Source organism: Vombatus ursinus, unplaced genomic scaffold (assembly GCF_900497805.2).
Source record: "Vombatus ursinus unplaced genomic scaffold, bare-nosed wombat genome assembly UNPS02014807.1, whole genome shotgun sequence".
Classification (NCBI taxonomy): Eukaryota; Metazoa; Chordata; class Mammalia; order Diprotodontia; family Vombatidae; genus Vombatus; species Vombatus ursinus.
The window spans coordinates 24,300,645-24,327,640 of NW_020954585.1; the positions used below are offsets into that span (position 1 = coordinate 24,300,645).

A 26,996-nucleotide genomic window follows, 5' to 3' on the forward strand; every position below is an offset into this window, starting at 1 on the left:
AATTGGATAGGATTAAAAATGTTGAGCTCCAAATTCTCTCCCACCCTCTAGCCCCTCCACTACCCATCAAGAAGTCAAGCCATGTGATACCCATTATACATGCAAAATATATTTCTCTATTCCTCTATAAACCTTTTCCCTGACTACTCTGGACCTCAATAATAACTATCATCTCTGGACTCCATCTGCACTTATTGCTAGGACTACTCATATTTTTTTTAGAACTTAAGCTATTCTCTGATACTTTCATGTGCCTTGGTCTTATTTCCCTACCTGGACAGCCTTGAGGACTGGAATGATGTCTTAGACTTCTGAATCCTTCACAGCTACTAGTATATGGTAGCTTGATTAGAAATGATAGAAATAAAGGTGGAAGATAGAGGAACAAAGAGAAGCTAAGAGTATAGAATATGATTGATGATGAAGAGATAGATGTGGTAAAGAAGAAAGTCCAAACAGCAGAGTTTTTAGCCAAGCGAAATGCTTGATTCCATGGAATAACATGCAAGATTAGGAAACTGATGACCTATTTTCCTAGGCTAAGGACCAGTAATGAAGGCAGAAACACTTATTTAAGAAAACAATTAGCCTTGAGAATAAAAGGATGTACACAAATTTACTAACTGTTCTCTCATGTCTGATATTAACTAAAGGGAAAGGAAGAAGCATTTATATATGCCAGACATTGTGCTAAGCACTTTATAAATATTGTTCTATTTGATTTTCAAATGCAATGTTATCATCTCCATTTTACAGCTGAGGAAACCGAGGCAAACAGAGATTAAGTGTCTTGACCAGGGTTAAAAAAGCTAGAAAATATCCAGATTCCAGGCCTAGTACTCTGTCTATAGCACTGCTTAGCTGCCTCAATAGAGGCCTGTCTTTAGCCATACTATGTCGCAAATTGATGTTGGAAGAGAGTATAGCAGAAAGAACACTACACGTATAATCAGAAGACTTGGATTTAAATTCTGGCTCTCCTTCTATATGACCTTGCACAAGTTATTTCATTTCATTCTGAACCTCAATTTACTCATTAGTAAGTTGGGTATAATATTACTTGCAATATCTACCTCAGGGTTGTTGTAAGGATCAAATTGCTTAAAATAATGTATATAAAGCATTTTTAACCCTAAAAGACAACCTTGCGAAAAGAATGTTTAAATTTAATTATAACTATTATGCTTGTGTGTGTATAATAATAAGTTATATATTGTATAAAATGGCACATCTGACTCTGACCAGGTTCAAGGTAGCTGTTTGAAAGGTAAATCAACCATTCAACTCGTGGCCTGAGCCCTCATCCAATTTATTCTCTCTTGCTAGACCTGTTGTTGTTCAGTTGTTTCAGTCTTGTCTGACTAACAAAGATTTTTTTTTTAGCAAAGGAAAGATGTTTTATTTTCTCTTTTATCTCCCTTATAAAAACTCAAGTCAACATGACAAGTTGTTTTTCTTATGTCTATACACTAAGGGCAAGACAAAATAGTACGGGAGGAAACTAATCAGTAACATTGTTGTAAATAAAGAAAATCAGATCAGTCTTCAATAGCCTCAGCGTGAACTATATCTTCATACCTTCCTCCTCTTCTTTCATTGTCTTTACTTTCTGGATGTAACTTAATGAGGTCAGCGATTTGAAGAACGGTAATTGCGACTTCTGTTGCAAATTTCAAACTCTCATGAACCATGGTAGGTTCAAGCACACTGCTCTGCCTCTTGTCTCGAGGTTTGCCATTAAGTCAAGACCAATCCATTTTAGGTTCTTGCATTCTGGGTTTGCCCTTCTCCAGACCATTTTACAGATGACAAAACTGAGGCAAACGGGGCTAAGTGACTTGCCCAGGGTCACTGCAGCTAGTAAGTGCTGGAGGCTGGATTTGAACTCAGGTCCTCCTGACTGCAGGCGCAGCACTCAGAGGCTCCACCCAGCAGCCCCTAGCTAATAACTAGTCGCCCTCTAATTCCATCTAACTTGACCATAAACCTTCTTCATGGTTCATTAAGGAGTTACAAAGCACAGCTTTGCACTTCCTTTAAGGTATAAACAACAGGACTTAGAATCAGGAAGACCTAGATTCTAATTCTGCTTCAGATACTTAGTAGCTATGTGACCCTACATAAGTCACTTACCTTCTCTAGACGTCAATGTCCTCATCTATAAAATGAAGGCGTGGGACTTTATGCCTCTAACATCCCTCCCAGCTCTAAATCTATGATCTTATCATTTCATTGTCTCTGTTATTTGCCATTACCTTCTGTAATTTCATCATCTGAGCTGGAGAGAAATCAGTCTTCCCCCCCCCCCCCCCCCGCAAAAAAAAAATCAGCTTTCTTTCAAACTTCCCTTTTACAGTTGAACAGCATCACCATCCTCAGAGTCATAACTTCAGTGAAACTCTTGACTCCTCATCCTCACCAATCCCACACAGCCATTCAGTTGCTAAATCTTACCATTTCTAGCCCAGCAGCTTCTCTCGTATCTGGCTTCTTGTCTTTACTCATAGCACACCACCGTAGATAAGCCCCACTTCACCTCTCACCTGGCCTATGACAAAATCTTTCTAATTTGTATCCCTGCCTCATCTGTCCACTCCAATCCATCCTCCATAGTGATTTTTCTCAAGTGACTCCCACCTTTCTCTCTCTCTGTAGTCTTCAAAACCCTTCACAACTGGGAACCTTCCTGCCTTTCCAGGCTTCTTACACTTGACTCTCTCCACATATTCTGTGGTCCAGCCAGACTGGTCTACTTGCTGTTCCTCACACATGATTTGCACCCAAATCTACACACACACACACACACACACACACACTCCACCCCTTCTCTGTGCCTTTGTATGACTGGCCCCCTTGCCTGGAATGCTTTCCCTCCTCAGTTTTGTCTCTTAAAACCTCTGGCTTCCTTTAAGACCCAGCTCAGGTGCTACCTTCTGCAGGAGGTCTTTTCTAGTCCCCCCAGATGCTAGTGCCATCCCCACATACTTATTTTGTGTATATCTTGTATATATCTGTATATGTATGTGTTCTTTCCACCTTATCATGTAAGGTCCTTGAAGCAGGAAATATTTTCACTTCTTTCCTCCATACATATATAAATATACATGTGTATATGTCTATATACATGTATGTATGTACAGGTATATCTATATGGCTGAGCATATAAATTACATATGTGTATATAAATTATATGTGTGTATACACATAATTCATATAAATTATATCCTAATGCACACATTATATAATTTATATGTATAAATTCATAACATGTATACAATGTATATCAATAATTATTGTTATAAATGTATTCCTATATACTTTATATATTAATGTAATACATTATATTTTTGCATCAGAGAGGAGAGATTTATGGTTGACCACAGTCACAAGTAATTTAAGTGAGATGGTTAGCTCTTTCTTTACCTGCTCCTAGCTCATTTTCTTTATTCATTCTCAACTTGGATTTTAAGATAATCAATGAGCATGTTATGATATTTCCACATTAATTATTAAAATTTCAATATCTTTATAATTAAACAATTAGCTCTGAGACCCTGTTCCAACTTATGAAACATTATTTAATAGATTGGAGAAAACTCTTTTTCCATAATAAGTTGCTCTTCTTTCTCTCTCTGTCTCTCTTTTTCTCTCTGTCTCTGTCTCTCTCTTTCTCTCTCTCTCTCCATACATGCATACATACATACATACATTTGTGTATATATACATAGACATGAAGATATAGATATCAACACCACCTCTCCCAATTGCCCACACTTAAATACAAATCAAGGTTACTGGATATACTATTAATAAACAATGTAACAAACAAGGCACACATAATAATTTCCAATATGTCCACTGTGAAAATAGCATAGCCAAAGTCATCATTAACCATCATTATAACTTCTGACTTCAAAATTCAGGAAGCACAGTTCTGCCTTTCAGTTTTCTCAATATATCTTCTCAAGAATTCTCTTCATGTTTCTTCAAAGGAAAAGAGTTAAAACCAGTTCTCTGAGCAAATAAGTTCTCTTAGTTTCTTTTTCTGTCTTCTCTGGTCGTCAGAGTTAATAATGTCTCCAGAACTACGGTTAAATTCTGTCTCCTTACAGACTCTTCATGGATAGTCAAATGGTCATTTCAGGATTCCTTTGCCTCTTAGAGATGGAGAAATCTAAAACTGAGGAATTGTTGCTGCAGTAAATCACAGTCCTTGTTTTGTATCTAGGCATAAGGTTTGGACAGGGCTAATTTCTGTAAAGAGAAAAGTTAGGCTCCCTATTCTCACATTCTTCAGCTTGTTCAACTCGACCCACTCACCCCATCCCCTGCAATGTTCCAAGGACAAATTACTCAAAGCTTAGGTTTAGGCTCACATCTAAGGTTGCCTCAAGTAAAGGGGAGGGGGCCGGAATACAATAGGCACCCGATATATACTAGGTAACGTGTATTTTTTTCTTTTATTCCTATGCACAAAAGGAATGTTAAACATATGAGACTCAGAGTGTACATTAAAAGGACAACTTCAAGAGGATTCAGTAACTTTCTGGATTACTGTTATAATCTTCTGAGAGGCTGATACAAGCATCATGAGAACGTAACCTTTCTCAGCTGTAAAATGGGGCTTATCATAGTGCCTCCCAAAAAGGGTTGCTGTGAGAATCAAATGAGATATTTGTAAAGTGCTCAGCGCAATGTCTGGCACGTAGGCAAGCAATGTGATAGCAATTACACATGGGACGTCATACAAAGCATATTTCCGTTACCTATGTATCAATGAGTTCCGCCATCCTGGCTTACTTCAATTTCACTGCCTTCCATCTCCCCACTTAGCTTAAAAGAGCTTCTGATATTAATGGGAAAAACTGAGAGATTCTTTTATGCAAAATTCGTCTCTTAAAGCCAAAAACATAAACTTTCAGAAAGAAGGCTAACACTGAGCATAGGCACCAAATAAAACTGCTGAGAGGCACCTGATAAGTCCTCTGCTTGAATATAACTCCTCCAACTAGATGTCAAAGGGTCAGGAATTCCTCCATAAATGGTTTACTCTTTGTTGTTGTTGTGGTTTAGTTGTGTCCAACTCTTTGTTACCTCATTTGGGATTTTCTTGGCAAAGATACTGGAGTGGTTTGCCATTTCCATCTCTAGCTCATTTTGTAGGGAGGAAATTGAGGCAAATAAGGTTAAGTGACTTGCCCAGGGTCACACAGCTAGTAAATGTCTGAGTCTGGATTTGAACTCAAGTCCTTCTGACTGCAGGCCAGGCTTTCTATCCACTGCCACAGAAATCCTATTATAACTTCCCTGATTTACTCTTTAGGGATAAACATTATCTTCTCAGAACACTTCTTTACAGTGCAAATTCCTTGAAATAGGAGCAATACACTAAACTATTATCAGTCACTTGCTCACATCTTAGTGTAAATTAGCGCATAAGAATTACACCTTGATGGGGCTGAAAGAAACCTAATGATATCTTAGTCTAAACCTTTCATTTTACAAATGAGAAAACTGAGATGCAAGAACACAGGTCTCCCTGGTCAGAATGTGAGGCTATGGCCATTATCATATATAGATTAACCAATTAGCCTAAAGCCTTAACTAGGTTACATTTGCATGTTACCTTAAAATAATAACTAGAATTTATATAGTGCTTTAAGGTTTGCACAGACCTTAACATCTCTAAAAGAAATATTTCATTCACCTTTCCAAGGAACTATTATTGATGGAAATTCCAGTTTCTAGAAGAGTATGGCCAATGGGAAGATTGGACAATGGGTGAGGGACATTTTTAGGGTCTCGTAAATCATCCCTTGTACTGGATATAGGAATGAAAGGGTCCCAACATACCTCCTTTCTCTGATCTGCAAGGGAGGTCCATATTGGAGCTTTGTGGATCATGTTTCTTTCTTATCTGGTCTCCTAAGACATTTGGTGGCACAGAGGTTCTGCTGTTTGCATTATTCACATTCTCATGAGGCAAGGAGATTCAATTACCTAGTTCCTTAGTCCTGAGACCATCTCCCTTTTCTTTCTCTTCTTCCCCTTGCCCCTTCCATTTCAAAGTCTTGCCCAGTCTCTGGGAATCCTATAGACCACTCCAAATATGATACTGGGAAATGCACTCATGATTCTGATCTAGGAGATCTTATATATATCCCAGGGAGACAAAAAAAAAAAAAAAAGGAATACTTCTTTACCCAGTAGTGGCAAGGGGAACTTCAGGATTTTGCAGAAGTGATCCCCAATAGCAAGGAAGTTTGCATATCTCATAGGAGACCCCACAAGGCAGTAGTCCCCTGGAGACTGGAAGGAGAACTGAAGTGGAGTCAGAATGAGGTGAGACTGGGGTCACTGCTACCCTTGGACTCTAGCTGTTCCCCCAGTAAATGACACTTTACCTATTTCCAAGCCCTGTTTGAAGGTGAAATACAAGGCGAACAGGGGTGAGGGGAGAAGGGGAGAAGTCTTCAAGGAATGAATTATGTATAGTGAGGCTTGGCAGCCTCCCTGGGGTGTATTCCTCCACAGGCAGGCAAAGTTCCTCAGCTCAGTCAGGTCCCTGCCCAGGCTGCACCTCCCGTCTACACTCTGAATGTCCTCTGTGAGCGTGGAGGGACCTCTGAGACCACTGCTTAGCCCCAGGCCAAGTGCTAGGAGCTGTGCTTAAAACCCAGTGTCCCTTTTGCCAGACCTGACAAGGAAGGGGAGGCAACCATGGCCAAAGATGAGGAGGAAGACAAGGGGAAGAAGAAGAAGAAGGGGAAGAAGCCCCCTGAACCAGAGAAACCCAAAAGAAGCCTCAAGGGTACCTCTAGGCTCTTTATGGGCTTCCGGGATAGGAAGCCAAAGATATCCAAGAAAGGTCAGTTCAGGAGTGCCTCACACTTCTTCTGGAGTCTCAACAAAGGCCCACAGAAGACCAAGAGGAAGAAGAAGGCCAAGACCGTGCTGCAATCCACCTCCAAGTTGATGACGCAGATGCGGGAGGGCAAAAAGAAGAAGGCGATGAAGGAGAAGAAGCCATCCTTCATGGTGATCCGTTTCCCCGGCAGGAGAGGCCGAGGGAAGCTAAAGCCCCGAGCTCGGGTGCTGAGCAAAGCATCCACCTCCATCAACTGGTTGACCAAAAGGTTCCTCATCAAAAAGGCGGAAGAGTCAGGAAGCGAGCGGGCCTCCTTGGATGCCTGGCTGAATCGCTCCAGCTCCCGCTTCGGTTCTCAGAAGCTTCCCTTCCCTTCCGGGGCTGACATCCTCAGGCGAGAGGGGAGGCTGAGGAGGTTCCCCAGAGGCCGAAGCTTATATGAGTCAGGAGAAACCATTGGCTTCCTTCCCTTTGAGACAGAAGAGCCCTTCCATCAGTCTGGCTCAAGGAAGTCACTCTATGGGCTAGAAGGCTTTCAGGACCTGGGGGAATATTATGATTACTACCGCGAGGGAGATGATCATTATGATCGGCAGTCGCTCCGTCAGTATGAAGAGCAAGAACAGTACCACTCACCTTGGGGCTACCAGGACTCAGAGTGGCCTGACTATGGTGAATACTACTACGGGTACCCTGTCCGAGACCCTTATGAATATTATGATGATGAATACTACGACAGTGATTACTATGACCGTGACTTCTACGGTCCTGGTTACTATGATGATGATTACTACGCCGATGATTACTATAGGGACAGTCTCTACCTTCCCTATAGCTTTGGCTATGGTTATGGCTATGATGACTATGCCCCACCTTATGCTCCACCTTTTGGGTACTCACCCTACAGTTACTATGATGGCTATGAAGAGCCATCATATCCTTACAGCTATTACTTGGGTCCCTGCAGCCCTTATGATGAGGTGGGGTACCACCCAGGAGGATCTGATGCCATTTACCCTCCTGAGGTCCCTTTTCCATACCCTGAAGGTCCCCCCTTTGACTATGCTTGGGAACCTCCCATCCCATCCCCCCATAATCCTTATGCCCACCCCATGGATGACATCATGGAGCTGGAAGAGGGAGAACAAGAAGAGGAGCCAGGGATTGAGCAGAAGGGTTATACCTTCAAGCCACCCAGCACATCCTTCTTCGAGCAACAGGGCATGGAGAAGTCGGCCACCTCCAAATTGTCCTTGATCAGGAAATTCCGACTCTTCCCCCGGCCCCAGGTGAAAATCTTTGGCAAAGAGAAACTGGACGTGCCACTGCCTCCTTCCCTGGACATCCCACTCACCACTGATGAGGAAGAGGAAGAGGAAGAAGAGGAAGAAGACCAGTACCCCCCAGTCTCTATGCCTTATGCCCCCTACCTCCACCCTTTCTACGCTGGCTTCCTGTCCCCACGGGACCGAAATGTCCAAAGAGCCCTGTCAGCCTTTAGGATGAGGAGAGACCTGGGCTTCCACAGAGAGCTGGGCAGGCCCTCTCCACCCGCAACGTCACTTGCTCGATTCATAAAGAAAACCCTTTCGGAAAAGAAACCCATCCCCAAATATGGCGGCAGTGCCCGCCGAAAGGGTGCAGGCTCATTCCGGAGACCAGCTGTGAGGGAGGCGGCCTACAAGCGCTTCGGCTATAAGCTCGCAGGCATGGATCCTGACCACCCCGCCACGCCAGTGACCCTGAGGAAATTCCATGGCCCTACAACCAACAACAACAAATCCCAGCGTGTTCCTCCCTTGTCTCCATCCCCATCACCTTCCAGGAAGAGTGTCCTCATCTCTCCACCTCCCCTGAGGAAGAATGAGAAGCCAGATGTCAGCTCATCCCTCTGGCCCTTCTTACCGAACCTTTCAGCAGGGCCTACGCCGTCCTCTCCCTATGGCTCCTCTCCTTACGGATCCTTCCACCAAGGACCAGTCTCACCACCGTCCTCCCTTCGTCAGAGGCCGTGGTCTCCTCCAGGGCACCCTGTCCTCAGGCCACAGTCCAGCTGGTGGAGTCTCATTGAACCACCATCTGTATCTAGTTTTCAGAAGCCTGAGGCTAATCCCTATCCATTGTGGTTTGGGGGACCCCCAAGCAGGCCACCAACTCCTACACCTTCAATTCGATCATCCCTGAGGAGACCAGGTCCGCTTGGTTTCCCAAGGCCTTCCATGAGGGCCTCTGGAGACCTGTTGGGATCCCCCAGAGGATCACGACCCCTTCCTCCGTCTCCACAGCCATCCCTCAGGAGTTTCCGTAGCACAGGGGCTCACTCCCCGCTGAGACCCTCTTCCCCACAGCTATCCATCCATTCCACTTCTTCATTGATATATAGCCCCAGGCCCAGAAGGCCCCCCTTTTCACCTCCACTGGGGGCCAAAGGTTCCAGCCACCATCCATCTTTTAGAGAACCTCTCTCGCCAAATCCATCGCTCAGTCATTTTGGGCCTCATTCCCCTCATTTAGGGTCCCCTCATCTCCCTCCTAGAGGTGGGAGCCAGAGGCTTCCCTCACCCCCACCAGTCCGAAGCCTGAGGCGCCGGTCCCTTAACCTGCCCAGGAAGCCTCCCCACACCTGGAACAGGCTCAGTGAGTGTCCAGTTAAGGCAGTAAAGCCCCAGAAGCATCTTCCACTCCAGAGGTCATCACGCCAACGGCTCCCTCCCCAGCCACCACCAGGTCCCTGGAGTGGAGATGGGCCTATGCCTGATGTACCTCCCAGACAGGACAGCCGCCGCTCACTAGGCAGGCAGGCGCCACCCTGGTTACCACCCCCGCTAGCCCCAAGCTGGGATGTGGATCTTCCCCCAATCCAGCACCCAACATCGCCATGGCCTGGCCTGACCGGCAGCCGGCGAGGCTTCTCCAAGAGACGCCAGCCACCGTCTTCATTTCACAGACCCTTCTTCCAACAGGTTGGTCATGCTGTGCCCGGACCTGCCCATCCTCCGTCTCCTGTTTTCCAAGAAAGGGCCAGTGACTCAGCCCATGTTCTCCTTGGCAGGCTTGAAGAGCCTGGGCCCGGTCAGGTCTCTAAATCATCAAATGAAGATCCCACGAAGCCTGAAAAAAAGGAAGGCGTCTCTGCAGCCCCCTCCAAGCCCTCTCCGGTCTCCATCTCTCTCTCCCCTGGGGTCTCTGAGAAGTTTTCCCCAGGGCTCATGCAGGGGCAGAGGGCGCTCAACAGTAGTTTCTCTTACCCATTGACTGCCTCCCCTGGTGCATCATGGCCCAGCCTGCGCAGGTGGGCATCCTTACCCACATCACTGGTCCAGTCGGCACCTTCCACAGTACTTGCTGGAGCCCGAGAGAAAGGAGAACGAGGTCCATTGAGGCCTGGGCGCTTTGCAGTTGTTATGCCTCGTGTTCAAAAGATGAGCTCCTTTCAGCAGGTGTCTGTGATGCCCCAGCAGCTACAGACCAGACCACCAGCGGGGCCAGCGCAAGGCCTACCGAAGGCCCAGAAGCCCGACTGGGTGCGTGTCTCAGTGTCAACTGAGACCTATCGACGATGGCCCAGGGTGACCACGGGGACCTTGTCCCATTATCTGTCTTGTGAAGTGTCCCTCCAGTGCCATGCCTTCAAGGACCCCTGGGAGAAGGGGGGCCCAGTGAGCTGGAAGACTCAGGTAAGTACAAGCTTTCCGTGCATTTATAGATAAGGGCCTCGAGTGGCTTAGGCTGAGGGTAGAAGGGACGTCCCATACCCCTTGAACGAGGGTCCTAGTCTGAGCATTTAAGTTCCGTTCAAACTGATAAAGCCCATTGTTGTAGTAGCGTGGAAAGGGCACTGATCGTGGAGTCAGGAGACCTGAGTTCAAGTCTCCATTCTAAAACTGATTAATGGTGTGACTTTGGTCCTCAGTCCCTCCAGATCTCAGTTTTCTCATCTGTAAAATGGGGATAATACCAGCACTAATTAATCATCTTCCCAAGTGATAGTGAAGAGAGTGTTTTGTAAATCTTAAAGTGATATAGAAATGTGAGTTGCTTCTACTGTTACATGTTTGGAATGTAAGGAAACAACACGTAAGGAAATTCATGCAAGGAAATGACAGGAAAAATGACAGGAACAGAAGAGAAGGCATAGTGGCTGCCTTCAGATGGCATAGTCCAGCTGCATCAAAATGAAAGGAACCGTGAATAATATAGGCAAGTGTTAGGTTATTAAATCCTGTCCTATGTGCTATAAAAATTCAGGGATGGGGAGAACAGTGAGGGCTGGTATGGTCAGGGAAGGCTTCATGGAGAAGGTTGGATTTAATCTGAGCCATGAACGAATGGGGAGATTTGGATGGGCAAAGAGGAAACAAAAGAGAGTATTCTAGGCTAAGAACTTGCACCTTTTTGTGTAATATTAATAATAATAATAATGATAGCTAGCATTGTTATAAGTGCTTTAAATTTGGGAGAGTGCTATACAAATACTATCTTATTTGATCCTCACAACACTGGGTGGTAGGTGCTATTATTATCCCCATTTTACAGTTGAGGAAATGGGAGGCAGATAGAGGTTAAGTGACTTGCCCAAGGCCATGTGCTTAAGTATCTGAGAACAGATTGAACTCAGATCATCCTGATTCTAGGACCAGTGCTCTATCCAGAGCTAACTCTGAGATAGGAGATGGCCTGAGCTCTAACTGCTCAGAAGCTCTGTGTGTTCTGAGAATGGTCCTGGGTCTTTCCCCTAGCTTGGCTGTCCCATCTGACAACTTCATAGGTGTCCTCTCTGGAAGCCCCTAGGTTAACCACAGGGTCTTCTCAGAACCAGGATCCCGGCCCCCAAGCCCGACTATCGTGTTCTAGGAGCCTCGTGCTCTTGGCCACCCTTGCTGGTGAGGCCAGAACTAAGGATGCCGGTGGTCCTGGCCTGGCCTGGGAAATAAGCAGCCAGGCAGACAGCTCTTGGCAGCCAAGACTAGACTCAGAGGGGAGGGATGGTCACCAGAGCCCTCCCCTGGGGCTGATTCCTTCCTCTGCCATAAGAGTGGGGGAGGCGGAGGCAGGCAGCTTACTTTTATCCCAATCAGCCACCTGCCTTCCCACTGGTGGGTGTCTGGCTCAGGGGTTGCGGATGTCCGGGAACAGTGGGCTCCGGGAAAGGCTCCCTTGCAATGGCGGCCCAGGCGACAGCAGCAAAAGGCGGCCCCCCGCCCAGTCACGGGGTCCTGCGTTCCGTGTTTGATGCAGCTGTTCTAGAGAGGTGTGCCAACCGCCCAGGGCCCCGGGGCAAGGATGCATGGCAGCGCCCACGGTGGGCACTGATCACCTTGGAATACGTGAGTGCTGAATTATTTAGGCAGCAACAGCAGTGGCTGAGAAGGTTCTCCTGGCACGTGGCCAAGTTCTTTTGAGTTCTCTCTACTCAGTGCCCTACTTATCAGGAGCAACCTCTGAGGAACAGAGGATGGGAGGGAAATTCGTGTTGTTCCACCCACTCCCCAGCCCATGGTTAGGAAGGCGCTGACGCCACTACCAGGGAGACATCTGGGAATAGCTCCTCCCCTGGTCCTAGGGTCAAAGAAAACTCTTCTCCATTAGCTTCTGCTGAGAAAGTTCCCATTGTCATGACCCTGGGGATAGGGACAGTCAGACACAGGGTGTCCACTCTGGTGGTAGAACAAAAGATCTAGGGCTGGACTGTTCTCCTGGTTTGGTTGTGGGAGAGTGGTTGGTGTGACAGTAGTATCCCCGTATGGGCAAGGCATGAGTGGGGGTCTGTAAGGAACAACTGTACACACGTGTGCTAGGGATGAAGCTGCCGGAGTACATGTTTATACTGTGTGCATGTCAAGGTCACGTGGAGAAAAATGAGAATTGTGGAGGGAGTAATGTACACATGATATTGCATATCAGGGCTGTATGTGCACATGTATGTTCTTGGTCATCTTGTATGCATGGGAATGAATCTGTGTGTAGGGGGAGTTTGCAAATGTGTTTCTCATACACATGATATGTGTATGTGCCATGTAAATATGTACGGTTGTGTTAGGTAGGAAGGTGTGTGTGTGTGTGTGTGTGTGTGTGTGTGTGTGTGTATGTGTGAAAAAATTTTTAAACACTTTGGAAGGTTAAGAGATCTGCCCCTTTCTCTGTCTCCTCATCATGAGAGCGATGAGGGTTCCCTCAGACATGTCTCCTCAGTCCATCTCTTCCAGTCCTTTCCTGCTACTCTGTGATCTGAATTGCTCTGCAAGGTTTCTGGGCCTCCTCTCTTGAGGCCCCCTTACACTCAGCCCCTCTATGTTCTCCCAGAAAACTCTCTCCAGGATATTCTGCTGTCCCCTCCATTCAGCCAGGCCTCCCTTTGCCTCCTCTCATCTCTCCTTCAAACCCTTTCTCCTCCCATCTCCATCTCTCCCACTCACACAGAAAACTCAACCAGCAGAGGGCACTAGAGAGCTCTTCTGCCTTGCCCAAGGATCCCATTGTGGGGTTCACACCCACCAGAACCAGCATCACTGCCCTCCTCCACTACCACTCCAGGGGTTGGCATGCGGAAGATGCTGACACTGGGAATCAAGAGACCCGGCTTCTGTTCCAGGTCTCTTTTGGTGATTTTAGTACAGTTTTCCCTTGCTCCATGCCTTAATTTTCCCTTCTCTGAAATGGGAAGCCAGGTCTCCCCACCACTCACCTATAATTTCAGTGCTTTGAGCTCTGAGGAGAACAGATCTAACTGTAGCCATTCCTGTCCCTCTTTACTCTCTCTTCTCATTGTTATTCTCCTCTCACATCCCACACCCAACTCAGCTCTTCTCCTCTGTTCCCCCACACAGATGCATTCCATCCGCAACCTGCCGTCCATGAGATACCGGGTACAGCAGGAGGAAGATGGTGTGGAAGACATGACCCAGCTGGAGTGAGAGCCTTTGATGGGGAGAGGGGAGGGAGCTGGAGGTGCTTCTGGCCATTAGAGCTTGTCAGGTGTGGCGACCACCTTAGGTTTCAAGGTTTGAAAATCCTGCCCCTGGCATGTTTTTTTTCCCTAGGAAGCTTCACTGTGACACGTGCAATTTCCCTTGCAAAATAAATACCTAGGGTCCTTGGAGATTATATTGTCTCTGAATCTGTTTTCTTACCTGTAAAGTACTGCTTACGTTACTGACATCACAGGATTGTCATAAGGAAAGTACTTTACAAAACCAAAAGACTGAGTTGTTATTATTATTATTATAATAAAAATCGATACCATAGATGATGTGCTTTGAGCAGCTACCCACCTCGCCTACCCCTGGTTCCAGTTTTGCCCACTACCTAGGCACCTGGAGTGGAAGGAGGATCCTTTGCCTACAAAGGAGGAGTGCAAGTGACATCACAGAATCTTAGAATTGTAGAGTTAGAAGGGACTTTAGAGGACATTATGAGAGGCAGCAGGTTGTAATGGAAAGAACTGCACTTGGGAATCAGGAAACCTGGGTTCTAATCCTGATTGTCCCAAATTCCTAAAGGATCTTGGGCTTACCTTCTCTGAACCTCAATTTCTTCATCTGTAAGATGAGGGGTTGAAATAGATGATTTCTAATGTCCCTTGCCATTCTACACTTTTGCAGTCCAATCCATATGTGAAGTATGAATTCCCTCTACAAGACCTTTGACAGCCACTGCTTAAATACTTTCAGTGTCAGAGAACTCACTGCCTCACAAAGTAGGCCTTTCACACACATTTCAATGTGTGTGGCATGGCACCAATTGTCAGAATTTTCTTCACTAGATTAAGCTGAAATTGGTGTTCCTCTAATTTTGCCCATTGGTCTTATTTCTGTGCTCTAAGACCATACAGAACAAGTCTACTCTCTTCTGTATGACAGCCCATCAGCCATCTGGGGTTAAAGGCTGACTAACTAACCATCATTGTTATTGTTATGTCTCCTATTTGCATGACATCATCCACTTTGCAAAATAATAATAATATAGTTATCCCTTTCACATTGCGGGGGTGAGGAACATGGCGCCCCTGCGATCTGGAAAATCCGAGTAAAAATTTTTGGCCCTTTATACCAGAGAAGAAGTCTGAATTATTACTAAATGATAAAATATGTTGATATTATATAATACTATACATCTATTTTATGCTATACATAAATACCATAAAATGCATACATATACATAAAATACTATATATGTATATGTGTGTGTGTTTTCTGAGTTTCTAAACTTTTTCTGTGTCATCTGCTGGCCTTCTCGTGTCATCTGCAGCTTCTGCAAAACTCTCCAAAATTCTCATTTAATTTTCCATGCCAGCTCATGACATATGGAAACTGCCATGGGGAAAATCACTATGTGGAAGACATAATTGTATTTTTTTTTTTTTGCTTTTTTGGCTAGGCAAGGGATTAAGTGACTTGCCCAGGGTCACACAGCTAATAAGTGTCAAATGTCTGAGGCAGGATTTGAAATCAGGTCTTCCTCATTCCAAGGCCGGTGCTCTATCCACGGTGTATAGCTATATTATTAACAATTCATTTATACATATAGCTACTAAAGTTTGCCAAGCACTTTTCTTATAACAATGCTTATGAGGCATTACATATGAGTAAACCGAGGTTCAGAAAAGTGATGTAATTGGTCCTTCTTTAAAAATCTTCACTAGATCCCGCTATCCCTGTTGGCTTTCATCTTATAGTTTGCCTCTCTTTCTCAAACTCCTCATAAAAACCTTGGTGCCTCCTCCTCTCTCAGTCTCTTCTAATACCCCTGCAATCTGCCTTCTGGAGCCAATGTCTCTGAAGTCACCAATGATCTCTTAATTGTCCAATTTAAACGCCTCTTCGCAATTCTCACCGTTCTAGCCTCTGCAGAATTGGACCCTGTTGACCGTTCTCTCCTCTCTGGCTTTTCTTCAGACACCTTTCCTTCCTGATTCTCATCCAACCTCACTGATCATTGCTTCTCAGTTTCCAATACTGGATCTTCCTCTATGTCATGTGGCTTATAACCTTAACTATGGCTATACCCCCAAGGCACTGTCCTGGTCCCTCTTCTCTTTTCTTTCCACATTCTTTCCCTTGATGACCTCATCAGCTCCCCATGGATTTAATTATCTAATTGTTGGAGGTCAACGCCCTTGTCCACCCCCAGATCTATATATCTATCCCAAGTCTCTCTCCTAAGCCCCAATTCTGCATCATGTCGGACATGCCTGTTGGACATTTCAGACTGGAGATCCCATAGGCATCTCAAACTCAACATTCCCAAAACAGAACTCATAACCTTTCCTCCCAAACCCACTCCTTGAAGAGTTTCACTTCTGCATCTCTACTATTTATTACAATGTCCAACACTTATGAGGCATTTAATTAATGCTTGTAGATTGATTGATTGTTAATCAATTGTAAATTATGTGTTCAGTGACTACCATGTACTCAGGGTCTTGGGGGAGACAGAGGAGAAGGGTAAGTCACAACACCTCTCCTCAAGGAATTTGTGCATAGTCTAGTTGAGAAAACAAAACTTACCTAAACACTTGGAAGTCAAATGTGAGACTATGTGATACAGATAGGAACTGTAGTATCAGAGAGTAAGAATAACTCAATAAACTGAAGTATTCAGGGGAGACTTCATGGATGGCAGAAGACCTGAGTGGGGCCTTGAAATAGCATAATGGCTAAAGTGCTGGACTTGGAGTCATGAAGTCCTGAGTTCAAATCCTTCCTCAGATACTAGCTCTGTCAGGTAGCATTTCTCTCTGCCTCACTTTTTTCATCTGTAAAATGGGAATAATCATAACACCTATCTCACTAGATGAGAACTGAAACTCTCCCATTTCCCACCAACTCTTCCCACCCTTCACAGGGCAAGGCATTCATCTCTACCAATGAGGAGAGAGCCCTCTACCGGTGGACATTGGGACAGGAATGTTCTTATTAATGCTAGCTGTTACTTGTTAACACTTGTTACTCAAACCCATTGGGGAGTTAGGGGGGTGTCTACCCCAAGCATGTGAAGACTTCTCCTGGTGGAATGGGCAGATGAGAACAATTTTTTCCAACGGCCACGAAGGCAGATGAAGGAGGCTCTGTGGAGCGCTTAGAGCTCGGTCAGACATCGAAGATACCAATGTCATCCACTGTATTGCCAGTCGTCTTGACTTTTGTCTTGCCACTAGACTTCAATGACTCTGGGAGAAGAGAGTGAGGCTGACGACTTTATGCAACATATACAAGTCAAGACATTACCCTGTGATGTCATTGTTCCTCCTTGAAAAAGGACAAACAGCAACAATCATATTATTGTTATTGAATTTGAGTATGATTTGGGAAGAGAGGAGGTCACTCAGGCCAGGGGATGAGATGGGACAATGCGAAACAGAGCCAGTAACGCACAAAATTAAATTCAGGGGAGAATCAGGAGACGAGAGGGTGTTAGGAAGCAGGGAAAAGTGAAGTTAGAGGGGCAGAATGAAGTCCTGATGTGACAAACAGCCACAGAGTAAGCCAGAGACTCTGCAGGAAGTGAATTAGCTGGGCTGTTCTCTCTGCTGCTTCTTTCTCCGCCATCTCCTTTTTCCTTGGGGAGTAGGGGTTGATTTGCTCCCAAGTTTTGGGCCCTGGCAATGCCCATGGTCTTGCTCATCCATCCTAAGGGCTCTTCTTTGTGGGGCTCAGCTGCTAAACCAGGCTTGCCTCTGAATTCTGATGTGAACAAATGGGAACCACAAAGGAGACAATGTAGTGCAATGGAGTCCCAGGCAACTAGGTGATGTAGCAGATAGAGCACTGGCTCTAGAGTCAGGGAGACCTGAATTCAAATCCTGTCTCAGATGCTAGCTGTTAGCTACTTAAGCAAGTTATTTAACCTCATTTAGCCTCAGTCTCCTCATCTATAAAATAAAAATAACAATGGCACCAATTTCACAGGGTTGTTGTGAGGATAAAATGAGCTAAAACATGTAAAGAGATTTGCAAAATTTGAAGGACTATATAAACATTAGCTATTATTATGTTTCATTGATGTGATATATATAATACATATATATTTCACTGACAAGATTACATATAATACACATATTATATATTCCTCCCCCCTCTTCTCCTCATTCCTTCTTTCCTCCTTTCTCTTCCTTTTCTCCCTACGTATTATATATTCTGTATTCATCATCATTACGGAAAGGATATAAGGGCTGGGAATAAGGAAATCAGAGCCCTAGTCTTGTCCCTAACCCTAAGTTTCTATGTGATCATAGTCACGTAACCTCTGTCAATGTCAGCATTCTAATCTATGAAACAAATAATCTCTGCCTCTCTGAAAGGGCTGTGCAGATCAGTTGGGAAACTAGCAATGTAGAAGTGGTAGGCAGAGTCACCAGGGTGATACAGATGGGAGGTGGTGGAGTTATTCACTTTGGGAGGGCAGACAGAAGAAGGGAGCTCTAGGTTCCACCATCAGTAAGCCAGACTAATGCTGAATGTCACCTCCTCCTGACCGTCTCTCTCTCCTCTAACCTTTCAGGGACTTGCAAGAGTCTGCCGTGTTGTCCAATCTGAAAACCAGATTTGAAAGAAACCTCATCTACGTAAGTTCCCCCTGTCTTGTTGCTCAAGCTCCATGTCCACAGTTGTTTTCAGGAAGATGGGCTGTTCCTTGCTCGTCCTAAGCTGAGGCAGAAAGCAGCAGCCTGGGGAGATGGAGGAGTGTTTGTCCTTTCCTGATTGGAGTGGGAGGAAAGGATGGTTTGCATTTCTCACACTGATTGCACATCATTTATTTCTTTAGGTTTTTCCTTTCTCTTTCAGCCCTCCTTCCTCCATTCTCCCTCCTTCCTCCCTTATCCTTTCTTCCTTCCTCCTGTTTCCCCTTTCCCTTCCTCCTTCCTCTTCCCCTCCTCTCTCCACCTACCTTTCCCCCTCTTCTTCCCTTTGTCTTTTCCTCTTGCCCCTACTTCCTCCTTTTTCTTCCCTTTCCTCTTCCTCCTTCCTTACACTTTTCTTTCTACCTTCTCCCCTCTTCCTCCCTTCCTCCCATCCTCCTTATTCTTTCCTCTTCCCTTTCTCCCCTTTTCTGCTTTCCCGCTTATTCCTTCTTCTCCCCCGCTTATTCCTTCTTCTCCCCTTCCTCCCTTCTTCCTCCCTTCTTTCTCCTTCCCACTTTCTCCTTATTCCTCCCTTCCTCCTTCCTCTTTTCTTCCTCCCTCCTCCTACTTTCCCCTTCTTCTTCTCTTTCTCCTTCTCCCTTGCCCCTACTTACTCCTTTACCCTTTCTTCCTCCCTCAATCTTCTTCTCTTCCCTTCTTTCTCTTTCTCCTTCCCCATTTCTCCTCTCCTTCCCTACCACTTTTTCTCTTCCCCATTTTCCCCTTTCCCCCAACTCTCACTTCAGGATTCACAGGGCCCAAGCTGGGAGAATCTTCACACCCTTTGGTAATGTTGTGCATCAATTATATGCCAAAATATGTCAGGACTACCAGTACCAGACAGATGTCTGAACCCAGGTCCCTGGACACCTATTCCGGTACTTTCCACAACATCACAGTTGTCCTAGGCCAGCCTCTCTTTGTTGCAGACCTACATTGGCAGCATCCTCGTATCCATGAACCCTTACCGAATGTTTAACATCTACGGGATGGAGCAGGTGTTACAGTACAAAGGGCGAGCGCTGGGGGAGAATCCACCGTGAGTGTCTTCTGCCCTCTGATGGTGGGGGGAGGCTGGGACTGGTCACTTGGGCTTCCCTTTCCCAACTGTCCATAATTCTGCTTGACTGGCTTGTAGCAAGAGTTCAGGGCAGGAGTTATTAACCCTTTTGTGTCACAGACCCCTTTGGTAGTCTAGTGAAGGCTATGGATCCTTTCTCTGAATCATGTATTTTAAATGCATAAAACAAAATACATAGGACTAGGGAAGGGAATAAGCATTTTTATAGCACCTACTATGTGCCAGGCACTGTGCTAAATTATTTTTACAAATATTATCTCATTTGATCCTTACAACAAACCTGAGGGGTTGGTGCTGTTATTATCCCGTTTTACAGTTGAGGAAACTGAGGCAGACAGAGGTTAAGTGATTCACCCAGCATCACACAACTAGTCTGAGACTATATTTGACTTCAGATCTTCCTAACTCCAGGCCTGGTGCTCTATCCATGATGCCACTTAGCTGACTATTTACAAAATAAACCAATTATATTGAAATATAATTATCAAAATATAAATATTTTAAAGTAGATTAAATATATTTACAGTTATTTTATTTATAATTTGTATTATTTAAATTTAAATATAAAAATATTATAAAAATATAATAATATTTTTTAAAAGCCAAGTTCATGGATCTCAGGTTGAGAACTCCTGGTTAGAGTTAGCAGCCTAAAGTGACTGAACACCTCCTACCTCCCTAGCCCTTGTGTGCCAGGCTATGCTGTGGGAGACACAGGAGGAAACGAAGGCACAGTCTCTGCTTTCAAGGATCCCACAGTCTACCTGGGAACACACATCTGACACTTGGGAAACATGATATTTAGGGTTGAATTGTGCAGGCCTGCCATTGAGTACTGTGACAGCATAAAGCAAGGAGATCAGTAACATCAGTGTAAACTAGAGTATTGGAGGAAGGAGGTTTTTGGACTTAAACTGGGACCTGAAAAACAAAGAGAATTAAAAAAAAAAAAAAGCAAAGATCGGGGAATCCCAGATCAAAAAGCATGAATTATTGGAATATCCTGAAGAGAAAGGGAAATCTGTGGGGGCTAATGAGGGACAGTGAGAGTCCTGAAGTGCTTTTTTTTTTTTTTAATGGAGATGAAGAACTCAGCCTTGTGAAACTTGAGTATGAGCCTAAGAAATAGGTTAATGCGTTAGTAAGTTAAGATCGCTGGCCTCTGCCTCCAACCTGGGTCCGCCTTGTTGGTTAACTTGACTTGAGAGGAGCTGCTTTCAAAGTCTACTATCCCCTCATCCGTGCATCCGTAAGTGGGAACTTGAGAGGGAAGGTCATTGCTCCAAGGACAGAGACAACATGTGAGCCCCAACAATGAAGAATCCATACACTCACAATATGTTGGGGTGGCATCGCCAATCTCCCAGAAAAGCCTGCATTCAGAGCATCCACATCCAGATTCGTTAGTCTAGGAAAATATCAGTGGTTTAGCCAGCTATTACTGGCTCTGACACTAGTTATGGGACCGTATATTATACTTTTCTATTTGCATCCCCACTGTCTATCATAGTGTTCTGCATCCAATAAGCACTTAATAAATGCTTCATTCATTCATTCATTCATTCATGGATAAGTCACTTAAAACCTCTCTCAGACTGTCTCTTCGTATATCAAATAGGGAAAATAATTTGCACTGTGTCATAAGGTTATCTATTATATATATAGATCTCATTGATTATATAATCTCATTGATTGGCCAACAATAGGTCCCAGCCAAGCTCCACTTGGTCATTGTTTGGGCCCTGATTGTCTCAGAATGAATGTAAATAGCAATTGCTTCTGTTTTGGCCAGAAACCCTGAGGGTCTTCCCCTCCCAGATTTTTTTGACCAGGTAAAAGAGGCCATTCTTTGCCTCATTTCTTACCTAACCTTAGTCACTGAATGGATGCTGCCTTAGTCAGACTGAGACCTGGGAAAGACCTGAGCTTAAAAAGGCCAAAGCCTCCCACTGCATCCAGGGCCATCTCCAGTCATTCTGATCTATATCAGGCCACTGGACCCAGATGGCTCTGGAGGAGAAAGTGAGGCTGGTGACTTTGCACAGCCCTCCCTCACTTAAATCCAGTTCACTTGCATGTCATGACAGCACCTCCCTGATGTTATGGTCAAACAAAGGACAAACAACAACAACAACAACAATAACAATAAGAGTTCTTGCTGGGGCTTTATAGAGACAGCTGTTTGGGGCTATTGTGTACACCCTCACTAAGTTAACACATCAGGTTTTTACACTCTCGACAATGTTCCCTTGGGCTACCGTAGATAATGCCAGGTTGCAGTCAGAGGGCAACCAAGTTGGAATCCATTTGTCAAGCTGTTCAAAGGTTTCGGGGGTCATTGTAGCTTGAAAGGACCCCAGAGCCCAGTTAGCCCAGCTTTCTCATTTTATAGGTAAGGAAAGTGACTTGCCTTAGGATATATAGATAAATGTCAGAGGTAAAATTTGAACTCAGGTCCTCTGACTCAAACTCTTTTCTCAAAGGAGTCTGTCAGGGGTGTGTTTGGGAAAGCAGGGGAGGGGAGGGTAGAGAAAGAAAAAATCCATAGCTGATGCAAAGTCTAATACTGAATCTGCACAGGAAGCCAGGTCCAACACGTGAAAGGGAGAGGTGATGCCAACACACAGAGCCAAGGAGAAAGGAAGAAAGCTAGAAATGGGCATCAGGTCAGGTGCGGTCATGGAGACATAAGTCAAGTGGCCAGAAAGGGGGTCCTTGGAAGCAAAACTCCAGGATGAAGACACGGCAAGTGCAGCTGAGTTTAAAGGGCCTGCCCAGTCCCTGAAACCACTGGCCCCACTCTGGCTCTTAAAGTGGCCACAACAGCATGGGCACCTGTGTAGGGCCTGGTAGGAGCAAAGTCACTGACTCAGTTGCTGTCTCCTTAAGGGCAGGGACGAGTGCGTAGTAAGTCATTGCTGTCAACTCTCTGGTTGACCAAGTCACATTGGTAGTCCTAGAAATGAGAGGAAACGGACTAAAATTAGAGCCAGGAAAATCTGTTAGACATGAGAAAGGACTTCTAAGCTGTCCCTTTGGGACACCCTGACCCAGATGGCAATCAGTCGGTTTTGAGAAGGAGGGAAGAACTGCGGCCTGAGCGTCTAGATCCCGTGGTCTGGTCCCTTGCAGCCCAATTTGAAATGACTAAGAAGAGGACACCCTTCCCCTTCTCCAAATGATGTACTCATGACCCTGATTGAAAGGTGATATTTCCTCCCAGGAAGCCCCATATTCCTGTATGGTTTAGATTTGGCCTTAATTGAAAGATGGTGATAGTTCTTTCCAGGAAGCTCCTTAGGCAGAGGAGAGACCTCCATATTCCTGTATGGTTTAGATATGGCCCTAATTGAAAGATGGTGATAGTTCTTTCCAGGAAGCTCCTTAGGTAGAGAAGATCCATATTCCTGAAATGGTTTCATTCATGGAAGCAGAGGACACTGGAGTCTTCCTTTCCTCTTGTCCTTTTGTCGCATACTCCCACCCCTTTGCCTTCCCTACTCCCACCCCAACCCCATCATGCACCATCCTTACCCTGGGAATTTGGCAGAATCCATGCTTCCAGAAGGGATAAAGTAAAAATGCTTTGTCCTTTGCAGGCACCTGTTTGCGACGGCGAATCTTGCTTACGCCAAAATGCTAGATGCTAAACACAGCCAGTGTATTATCATCAGGTGAGAGGAAGAGCCCCAGGAAAGTGGAGAAGGGGGTGTGTTGGGGTGTTCTCCAAGCCCGGTCCCTATTTCTGAGCTTCCAGAGGGGCCTGTCATTTGTCTAGTTTATAAAGAAAGTCAAATATAGGTTTCTGAGTTTTAGTCTCCAAATCATTATGTGACCCTGGACATGTCACTCAGTGTCTCTATTTGTCAAAAATGACCTTCTTCCCATTTCCTCTGATCCTCACCCTCTTGCTCCACAGATTGTGCCTATGAATGGGGTTGCATGCTTCCAAAACTAGGATTCCTGGGAAACAAATATAGTACCTAAAAAACCATCAGACCCAGTGCAAGTTACATAAGACAACAGATTTTATTTGTTTGGACAAGAAAAAACCGAGTCATATTGGTTTGAGCACTGCTCCAATTCAGCATGACATAGCTTTACATTTCTATAGATTTAAAGGGGGAAATGGATTAAACAAAAGTGGAAAATGTCAAGGGTGTGATGACATTTTGTGGTTTCTAAGTTTGCATTCTCAAGCTGTGATATATTTAATAGATAATAATAATTATAATAATAATAGCTAAGAATTATATAGTACCTACTATGTGCCAGGCACTTTACAATTATTATCTGATTTGATCCTCACAACAGCCCTGGGAGATAAGTGCTATGATTATCCTTGTTTCATAGGTGAGGAATAATAATAATAGCTAACATTTAAATAGTGCTTACTATGTCCCAGGTATTGTGCTAAATGCTTTACAAATTTTATCTCATCTGATCCTCACAACAACCTGGGAGGTAGGGACTATTATTATTTACATATTACAGATAAGGAAACTGAGACAAACAGAGGTTGTTACTTGCCCAGGCTCACACAATTAATAAGTGTCTGAGACCAGATTTGAACTTAGGTCCTCCGAACTTCAGGTTCAATGTCCTATCGTAAGTGTTATAATTTCATAAGAACATGCTTGTCCTATAGGTTCTAGATTATTAAGGTTGCTCCATGATGGAGTCAGTTTTGTTTTTCCTCTTTATTAGGAATGAGCCAGCTTCCAGCCCTGACCCTCTGATTCCCCTCTCCACTTGGGCTTCTTTTCTCTGTCTTTGATTTAGTGGGGAAAGCGGTTCAGGAAAGACTGAGGCCACAAAGCTGATTCTACGCTACTTGGCCACCATGAACCAGAAGCGGGACATCATGCAACAGGTAAGGGCATCGTCTCTCTTCCTCCAGCCTGCTCTGGTCCCATCACAGTGGGCATGACTGGCTGGGAAATCTATGGATCCTATGCCCTGGAGGATTCTAGAAATAGGAGAATTTTGCATCAGTCTGGAACGCTTTAAGGCTGTTGAAGGGAAACGTACTTTTGGGCTGGGAGTCAGAAGACCTGGTACTAGGCCCAGGGCCGTCACCATCACTATAGGACCTTGAAACGCACTTCAGAATCATATATTTACAGCCTGGAGGGACCTCTGAGGTCTTTCAGCTCAACTCTTTCGTTTTTTTTTTTGTTCAGGCCTTCGGTTTCATTGGATGTATTTTCTCATTCTCCCAAAGAGAAAATTCCCTCCATCAGCACAGATCCTTAGTTGTTCTGCAATTTAGTCTTAGAATTCCCTAGGGCCACTGAGAAGCTGAGTGATTTGCCAAGAGTCAGTCACACACAGCCAACATGTGTCAGAGGTGAGATTTGAACCCAGATCCTTTGACTCCCAATCCAAACACCTTTCCACTGCACCACATAACCCTCATCTGTCAAGTAGTAGGCACACTGCTCTGCCTACTCATAGAGCTGTAGTGAAATTCTGGAAAGATCATAAATATGTAAGGGTCTTGTGATGTGTGAAACACTATACATGCCTAGTAGTTGTGCAGATATAGAAGGTGCTTGGTTGGTTAGCAGTTAGTTATTCTCTTTAACTGGCTTCCATTCTCTTGTGAGTGGTACCACTCTTTCCCAGCTCTCCCCAACCAAATCAGGTTTAATTTTTTACTCTAGTCAATACTCTCAGCTACATGAGGTTGGAGGGAGAGGAAGGTATATCTTTTCTTTTGAACCTGCTTGGGAAAAACAATGGGAATATGAGGTACCTGAGAAAACTGCCTCAGAAAGCCTACTCTAGACCCTTTACAAATCTGCTCCTACTAACTGCTGACTCTCTTGGCTTAGGGAATCCAGGTCCTCCTTTTCCTTACTTTTGGGAGGCTATAGATACATGAATCAATACATGTTATTTGTTCATCACGAGCCAGCAAAATTCCAGTAGTTTGGCAAAGAATCTCTCTCTCTCTGAATAGATATTATAGTAGGAAATCTAAAAATTCAGGTGTTCATTGATAAGTGCTGCTGCCAATCATACTTATCAACATGAAGGGATATTTTAATATTGGTTTATTACATGTTCAGAGCACAGCCCCCTCATATACAAAAACCACTGGGCCCCGAATAATATTTTCAGTAATCTTACATACTCTTTACCTACAAAAGCAGGATGGTTACAGTTGGAATTTCACTGGCAAAGGGGAAGGTAAAGATTTATACGTCAAAGAACTGATCCCAGAAGGAGAAGAGCCACATCAGATAAAATAACAAATTTATCAGGAAACACCAGAACTAAAGCTAATATATCAAGCCGAAATTTTGTGAACTGACAAAGCAGGAATTAGCCAGACAGCAACAGGGATGTAGCTGATGTCTCAGCTTAAGTAAATAGGGATAATAAAGCTGAGCCAGAAATTCTATCACTAACTAGTTAATTACCTGAGCTAAAGTTTGAAGCCTCAGCTAATTTCTGCTAGCTCCAGTCAGTGATGGGACTAGCTTTCTCAGGGAAATGACGGTCACAGAGCCAATACAGAAAAAATCTCGTACCATGTATTCTTTACTATGTATGGCCTCTTTCAGGTGCATTTACCCCAAGGACACACACACAAATAAGTAATTCAACAAATGACCTTACTTGTTGTCACTGTTGAGTCATTTCAGTCGTGTCTGGCTCTTTGTGACCTCATTTGAGGTTTTCTTGGCAAAGATACTAGAGTGGTTTGTCATTTCTTTCTCCAGTTCATTTTACAGATGAAGAAACTGAGACAAGCAAGGTTAAGTGACTTGCCCGGGGTTACACAGCTAGGGAGAGTCTGAGGCCAGATTTGAACTCAGGCCTGGCACTCTACCACTGTGCCACCTAGCTGCCCTGACTTTGTTTGGATTGCTTAAATAATTGAATTACTTAGAGTAATCCAATGAATGACTATCTTAAAGAAGATAATCTTAAAATAACAGCCAAATAGAATACAAAGCAAATTCTTAAGAAATAAGGATTGAGGATCAGCACTCTCCTGGGAGAGTGAAAGAATTAAAAAACAAAGTGACAGAAAAGATGGAGAAGTACAGTTTAATCTCTACGGCCCTAATGGATAGAGCCACTTTGCACCTCTGTGACTTCCACATTGCTTGGATACAGACCTTGTCCAAGCATCCTGTCATTTTTCCCTCTGCCAGCTCACTTATACTTGTGGTAGGGGCTACGACAATCACGATCATCCCTTGCATTCCAAGCCATCAACAGTCATCTTCACTTTTTTTAATTCTTTTTTTCTGTTGTTTTTTTTTTTTGATGAAGCAATGAGGATTAAGCGACTTGCCCAGGGTCACACAGCTAGTAAGTGTCATGCCATCTTCACTTTTGTCTTGCCATTGGACCCCTATGGCTCTGGAGGAGAGAGTGAGGCTGATGACTTTGTGTAGCTCTGCCTCACT

General features: G+C 44.5%; 1 protein-coding gene across 1 annotated transcript in view; it reads left to right on the forward strand.

Moving 5' to 3' along the window:
- Positions 1-6,720: 6,720 nt before the first annotated feature.
- MYO15A (myosin XVA) overlaps positions 6,721-26,996 on the forward strand; it is a 131,197-nt gene continuing 110,921 nt past the window's right edge. The window contains exons 1-7 of the mRNA XM_027874636.1: positions 6,721-7,603; positions 7,679-10,545; positions 13,696-13,778; positions 18,368-18,431; positions 19,418-19,527; positions 23,169-23,243; positions 24,352-24,448. Coding sequence (XP_027730437.1) covers positions 6,721-7,603; positions 7,679-10,545; positions 13,696-13,778; positions 18,368-18,431; positions 19,418-19,527; positions 23,169-23,243; positions 24,352-24,448 — 4,179 coding nt within the window. The remainder of the gene's footprint in view (positions 7,604-7,678; positions 10,546-13,695; positions 13,779-18,367; positions 18,432-19,417; positions 19,528-23,168; positions 23,244-24,351; positions 24,449-26,996) is intronic.